Genomic DNA, 7,761 nt, shown 5'->3' with positions numbered 1-7,761 from the left:
TATTCCGTCAGACGATGTCACCTTCTCAGCTCCTCCGTTGCCTTACCTCTTCCTCTGCACTCTCAGACACCTCTCAAATCTCTTGGACTGCTTTTACTTTTGATCTGTTCATCTGTTGCTTTTTCACTTTCTTTGTCTGTATTGCTGCATTTCAAAGTAGCGGGTACACACTGCATTTCTAATATTTTTTCAGAACTGGGTAACCAAATTGTCCTTTTCTTTCATACCACCTTTCTTTTCTTTTCTTTCTCACTCAGCTATTCAAAAACCCCTTCTTCGCCACCAGCACAGAGCTAACTGACTGAACTTGGAAAATATTCGAAAGGACAGAGTGCAGCTGTGGTGGTGCCAGTAGACAGGCTGTGTCGGGGCATTAAATTGAAAGGAACATTTTGGGATCTGCTTGGACACAGCCACAAACACACACATACACACACACAGATGGGTGCACTGAAACACACTGAGTGGTGGTTTGGAGACAGTGTGGGAGTGCATACGCCTCCATTTCCCAAAATAACTAGCAGATGAGGGGCAGGGAGGCAGGGCGAGGTTGGTACAGGGAGATATAAATGGATGCTAATTGTATAGCTCCTTCGGATAAAGCTCAAATCCAGCAGACTCATGCACAAACGCACACTTTCCGAGCTTCCATGCTTGCGTGTGAAAATTATCCTGATCATACAGAGTGCGTAAGAGCTTTGACACTCACACACTGTCATGGATGGCAGTTTTAAGGGGAGTACACACACACACACATACACAGATTAAAGCAGATATTAACTGTATAGCTTTCCAAATCCAACCCAAAGTCCCTTGTATAATTTCTATGAAATCCATCCCAAAATAGAGGTCAAAAGAAGTGAAAAAGAACAGATGATTTAATCATTTCTTTTCTGAGACGATCCATTAGTGTATGAAAGGCTGACTGTGCAGACTTTGGATGTTTGTCTAAACTTGTAAACTCACATTAGCTCCATTTGGATACACTGAATCAGAGAATGCTGCATCACATCGCTTCAAATCACATCACAGTATCCACAGAAACAGTTTGTTCCTCCTGTTCAAGTGTCATTTACTGACTCTGCAAAAACAGACTGATGGAAAGATGGAAAGAGAAGAATGATGTAAAGGTGGAGATGAGGACTAGAGGCAGCGTTACATTTTTTAAAACAAGTTAAAGGTTAATAATTACATGGTTGACTTTTCTGTGTTGATGATGATGAAGTGCAATCCACATGGGACATTGAGCCATATACAGGTTTGCTTGAGGCTAGGCTTTCACATTATCAGTTCTCTGACAGACGCATTATTGCTGAAGCCATAGATATGCAGGAACTCCCTCTGGAGCTGTAGTTACACGTAGGATAACAACAGTTTATGCCCATTACTTTCTCGACTTAAGTTGCAGCTCAGTTTGTAGTCCTGCCTCCCCACCTGGTGCTCTCACAGGGAATAGCAACAAATTGCTGTCAGTCCTCCCTGCACTTCATTCCAGGAAGAAGAAAAGAAAAGAGCATTTTTCATCATAAATGTAATTTAAATGACTATGGAGTTACTTCTACCTGCTCTTTGTAATGCAAAGTTTATATTGTATTTATAGTCATATTAATCAGATACAGTAAATGTTTAATCCACTGCTGAATTAGCATGTTTGTTCACTTAAATGCTCACTTAAATTAAACAGTCTCAAATGTTTGGGACACAACAATCAGTCAGTCAGCCAATTACAGATACACCCAATCTCAACTCATTATATAAACTTATCTATAAAGCATGTCTGTCCACAGAATCAGTTTCTTCTGTTGCAACCTCTCTTCCAGACCGATTTATTTGGAAATGGAAAGATCAGTCACCCTCAGTTTGAAGCTCTGTGATCCAAAAATCTTGGATCTTAGATCATGGGGTGACAGTGATTATGAGAAAAGTGGTTGATTAGCCCAAAACTACATGGGAGGAGCTTATTAATGATCTGAACGCAGTTGGGACCACAGTCACCAAGAATACCACTGGTAACACATATACCATAATTGAATTCATAACTGAAATTTTGCAGCACCCGCAATGTACAGGCCTGTCTTAAGTTTTAGCTCGACCTGCCATGTTTGAAGAAGCTGAAATGCTGAGTATTACCTGAAGAACACCATCCCTACAGTCAAGCATGGAGGTGGAAATATTATGATTTAAGGCATTTTTTCTGCTAAGGGGACAGGACGACTTCACTGCATTGAGGGGCCAATGGATGGGGGCACGTACCATAAAATTCTGCCCAAGAACCTTTTTCCTTCAGCCAGAATACTGAAGAAGGGTCATGGATGAGTCTTCTGGCATGACAGTGACCAAAAGTATACCGCCAAAGCAACAAAGGAGTGGCTAAAGATGTCTGTGAAGGTTCTCAGTGGCTAAAGAAGAAGCACATTAAGATCATGGAGTTCCCTAACCAGAATCCATCGATTATATATAAAATCTGTGGAGCAAGCTGACGCTTCAAGTTCCCAAGCAGTGCAGTGCAAAACAAGAAACTCTAGATGTTCCAAAGTTTTGGTGCTTTGGTTTAGCACAGTCATCCTTACCTTCACATGGGTACATGGAATCATAAGAAGGTCCCTGTCTGAACCTAAAAACCTTACTTGTAGACCTGGAGTGGAGCAATTTAATAAAGGTAAGTCCACACTTTAAGGCCATAAAAGTCAGATCCACAGTGAAACTCACTTCTGTCCAGTGACAGTGATGCTGAGGTGAGTTATTGAGGATATCCTGAACCTTTCTGTCTGCTTTTACGCTTTTAGCTGATGCTCGCTGGCATTAGTGAAACTTTCTTTTAAGTGGATCTAACATTGTAAGACTCAGACATTTAGCAAATAAACTCTCATGAGACATAAGAATGTAAGCAAACTTTCTATCATAGGAAAAGGGTCTTTTTTCTTTTTAGGACACTCAAAACTAACATTAGCTGGCATATTAGCTTATATCCAGTTGCTGTTGTCATTTAGCCAGATGTCTGGAGATGGGAGGGTCACATGTTTAATCTGCTGATGATAATTACTGACAACAATATTGGGAAGTTGGGAGACTCCCTAATCAGTTTTTAATTACCAACAAAATTAAAGATATTTCTTATAAATTAATACACAGAATTTATCCATCTAAAGATTATCTTCAGAGCAAATTCAAATTAGACATTGATACAAGCTGTAACTTTTGTAAAACTTCCAAGGAATCTACTATACATCTTTTTTTGGTTTTGTAACCTTGTGCAAGATTTTTGGCAGAGCTTATGTGTTTTTATCTCAGAAAATGTATTTAAAGGATTTGTACTGTTTTGGAAATATGTTTTATTTCGTCTACACAAAAAACAAAAACAATTCAACATTGATAACAGACAAGTTAACTTGTTAATTTTAATGGCTAAATTTCATATTCACAAGTCCAAATGTTTAGGAAGACATCCCTCTTTTTATGTATTCTCCTTTGAACTTGTACAGTATCTTAATTCAATTAAGAACTCCACTAACCCAAAAGCTATAAAAACTATGGGTGTTTGTGGAAAAAATCAAGATCTTTCAATCACTTTATTATTTGGTTTGATCAGTTACTAGCATGTTTATATCGTAGGTTCTGAATATTGTTCATTTATTTGTTTGTTTGTTTGTTTGTTTAGATGTTATGCAATCTTTTTTTTTTGTAGGTACAACACCATTAATGTGGTACTTTTTAATTCTATTTTGTATTGTACTGTTGTTTAAATAAAGGCTTGAATGAAAAAAAAAAGTATTTTCATTGGCATAATTCTAAGTTCATAAGAAGGCATCAGTTTGTTAGGAGATATAATGACACACTAATAAATGTATATTTTATGAGTGCAGCATATTTTTTCCTATTAAACTAAATAAAAAACAAAACAAAAAACAAATAAAGACTAACTGTAAAATTGCAGTACTTTTAATTTAAGAGCATTTTTTTATGCAACCTCGGTATTATATATTGTGTAGGATTGTAAAAGCGGGACTCTTAGATATAAAGTGTTATTATGCAATTTTACGAGAAATCTAGCAGTTAATTGGTATTGCGCATCTACGCTGCATATTACGGTAAGCCGGTGAGACAAACAAAGGCACAGCCCAGTCCTAGCTCGCAACAGTGACGTCAGCGCGCCGCTGCGGTGCAGTGACGCGCGGCGATTGGGTGAGCGCGGAGCTAAAGTGTGCAGTAGAGTAAAAAGACAAGACGCGGACAACAACAGCTGCGACCGCATGAAGCAAACTAAAGACACACTCGCACTTTTGAGACTCACACGATAAAGATTCGGGTAAGGAGTCGTTTTTTGTGGAGTAATTTCCTTACAAACGCTGCTAGCTAAGGTTGGCCGGAGCAGCTTCCGCCCTTAAGGAACTTTCTTTTGTCCTCTTCAGTCAACAACAAAACAAGCGACAGAGTGTGTTTACCGAAGAAGAAGGTGTATTGGTTAATTTAGCAACAGTCAAGGGTCAAATCCTTATTAATAACACCAAATACAGGTCCGTGTTGTCAAAACAAGTCTGGTATCTTGTGGGTAGTTAAAGTGAAATACCTTTGGACCGGCCAGTATCAGGGGCATTAAAAAGAAAGATATAGCCCGCTGGGTGTGCTCGGTGGCTGTTCCACCGATACAATGAATTATCCCATTTTACGAGTCTTAGGTATATTTACACATATTTGGGTAATGTGTTATATGACAATAAAATTGCACAATTGCAATATAGAAACTTTTTGCAGTGCAGTCTTCTGTTAGAATAAGATGTAAATTTAAAAAAAATAATCAATTTATCATTGTGGGTTTTTTTTCTATATCTGCTTGAAAGGTCAAAGGCAAAGCAACGCCAGTATTAACCTGCTGTGGTCATAACAACATTGATCTGTTATGTGCATGCACTTAAGGACACAGTGTCATTTCTTTAACCGTTTTTGTCGTTCATATTTCTAACACCACCCTGTCTCTCCAGATGTCAGGATGGCTGCAAACTTCAAAATTTCAGACAGTGATTCAGAGACATCAGAGGAGGTAGGGGAAGGAGAAAACCAGCAGTCAGCAAGACAAGTTCAAGAAAGCAAGCCCCAGACACTTTCCCTTCCTGTAATCAAAACGACAGGTAGGAACACAAAATAAATTGTCTGATATACTGTGGAATAGCCAACCCCTTTGGACCATATCAAGACTTGAAATTGTGCATAATTAGATTTGTGGATTAGTGATAACTCCCCAGCTCACGCATTCAGATATGGTCACATTGCACCCGGTTTCCAAAACAACAGCCAAGACCACAATGCCATGCTTGAGGCTTTCTGACGATCTCCCACAAACCAGAGGGTGACATCGCTGTGGCTTCCTCTTTCTGTTATGTACAGTTTGAATCACGTGGTAGAACTGGGGGGGAAGCAAGGTGTGTCCTTATTACAGTATGATATTAATTTTGGTAAGCAAACAAAAAACAGACTTAAAACACACTTGCTGAAAAGCTGATTGGTTTGTTTGTGTCTTTTAGTACAACCCAACCAGTGGCACCCACTTGGCATGACGGGTGCAATTATGTGATCAGATTAAAACACTGTTGTTTTTTTGTATATGGTTGTAAACATGTTTATAGCTGCAGTATTTATTTTTTTTAACTGTACTTTAAGAGGGGAAGCTGTTGGGACTTGTGCACTGGCTTTACTGTTCAGCCCTGGATGTTGCACCTTGTTGTATGTTGTGGATTAACTGAGCAGAAGTTCTGTTGGCAAAACATATATTGCAGCATACGTGACCACAGCCTGCTCTAGATGAGATCCCCCCCACCCCTTTATTTAGCCATTTCTTGGCTGTATCTGTAGAGAAGTTTAGAATCTATCCTTTCTCCTTATTTTTCTTGAGATGCATTCTGGGGTGGGACATTAAAATGAGGTTGAGCTAACCTGTTTTGCATTTTGAATTGCTTCATTCAAAGCACTATAGGAGGATGTTTTGGCTCTTTTTACCGTGCAGCTGAAAAGAGCCAAGATAACAGTGTACAATAACAGTCGCTTGTCGCAGAGACAACTAATGATTTAAATTCCTCTATTCCTACATTACTCTTTATTTCCTCCTTTCTATCTGCCTTACATTAAAGCAGCGGTCCCCAACCCTCGGACCGGTACCGGTCTGTGAGTCGTTTGGTACCGGGCCGCGAGAGTTGAGGCTCAGGTGTGAAATGTATAGTTTTCAGGGTTTTTATCGGTTTTCAGCATTATTTTGTTATCGTTTTTATCGTTAACTCGGTTTTCCTGGGTCTTTTCACGTGTGTTATGAATAAATCTTCTTTTTTTCGGTACCGGTACTAGTTTTATTTTGTTGTATTTATCCGCGACACCTTAAAGGCCGGTCCGTGAAAACATTGTCGGGCATAAACCGGTCCGTGGCGCAAAAAAGGTTGGGGACCGCGGCATTAAAACACTCTGAACCTATCTCACTTTTCCTTTTTCCATTTAGCTGCTGGAAGGCTCAGGGTGAACTCAGAGTCCCACACTTCCTCAATTGCCAGGGATGAGGAGCTCATGGCTAGAGGGGAGGATGAGGTCTGTACTCCCACAGAGGGAGACCCATTCAGGCGAAGGTCAAAGTCAGCTCCCCCTGCTCTGTGGGCTGCCAAGAAGTACGGCAGGCAGCTTCGACGAATGAGTGACGAGTTTGACAGCTTACTAGATAAAGGGGTAAGAATGGGAGTGAGTCATGGCTTAAATTAGTTTTTTGGAAAAAAAAAATAGATGGTGATGATAGGTTGCTAACTTGACATTATTCCTCTTTCACTGTGCAGGAGATGAAGCTCAAGAAGCTGCACCACTCTAAAACCTGGTGGAGCTATCTCTTTAGTCACCAAGAGACTGAAGGAGAGAACAACCATCTTGAAAACCACAACCAACGCACTGAGTAAGCACTGAGAGGACAAGGATACAAGGTCTGGAGGAGCGGATTGGGGAAACTGTAGCCGAGAGACAATATTTAAGATCAGAACAAGACTGAAGAGGATTTGGCTCGATCAAAAAGAGTGGGATGTGCAGTAAAAAGCAAAAAAGTACATGTTCAGTGAATCCCATCGTAGTCATGCCATTTTATGTCATTGTTAACTACCTTTAAATAGAACTTTTGTACTCGTGTTGAGTGTGGTGTAAACAATGTTATTGGGAAGTCCACTGTGGAATTGAAAGGCAGCGATGAGGAGGAACTGCTGCCGGAATCCTGCAAAACGGATAAAAAGATGGGCCGAGAGAGGGGCTATAATCTCTTCTAAACACACAAACAAAGCCTTGTTTAGTCGTAGAAGAGACGCTCGGTTTAAAGACGCTTAGCATTACAGTTGTCTCTCACGTTGACATTGCACAATGTGCTGTGTATGGAGAGAGGAATAACACCTGACTACTGAAGGCCAAATTGAATGCTGTTAGATTTTTTTTTTTTTTTTCCTTCCTGCTTTCCTCATTTTCATGAGGAAATCTCCAGATGCTGTTCGTGTTTGACTTGCACGCTCATTTTGTGCCAAAATGATCTGCCGGAAACAGGAGACAGTACTGGCATTCAGTTTAGGCCTCTTCTTAAACAACTGTACTCAACTATCATCTGCTTTATATCACAAATTTATCCCAAAAAAAAAGAAATCTTTTACAAGGACAATCTCTGATGCAGAAGTAATATCTTTTTTGTAAAACTTCAGGGATAATAGCTGAGGGCGTTAAACAGTAAGGCACAATCCAATATGAATATGTTTTTAAAGC

The 7,761-nt window shown here is 39.8% G+C and overlaps 1 protein-coding gene across 1 annotated transcript; it reads left to right on the top strand.

The window, feature by feature from the left end:
• The first annotated feature begins 4,137 nt into the window (after nt 1–4,137).
• On the top strand, nt 4,138–7,644 carry badb (BCL2 associated agonist of cell death b). Its single transcript, XM_085153822.1, has 4 exons — nt 4,138–4,306; nt 4,980–5,126; nt 6,482–6,702; nt 6,807–7,644. The coding sequence occupies exons 2-4, from the start codon at nt 4,988–4,990 to the stop codon at nt 6,921–6,923; spliced, it is 477 nt and encodes a 158-aa protein (XP_085009948.1). The 5' UTR covers nt 4,138–4,306; nt 4,980–4,987; the 3' UTR covers nt 6,924–7,644.
• Nucleotides 7,645–7,761: the final 117 nt, after the last annotated feature.

This window comes from Neolamprologus multifasciatus, chromosome 3 (assembly GCF_963576455.1).
Source record: "Neolamprologus multifasciatus chromosome 3, fNeoMul1.2, whole genome shotgun sequence".
Lineage (NCBI taxonomy): Eukaryota > Metazoa > Chordata > Actinopteri > Cichliformes > Cichlidae > Neolamprologus > Neolamprologus multifasciatus.
Note: the sequence above shows the minus strand (reverse complement) of the source record. Positions and strands in the feature narration are given on the sequence as shown.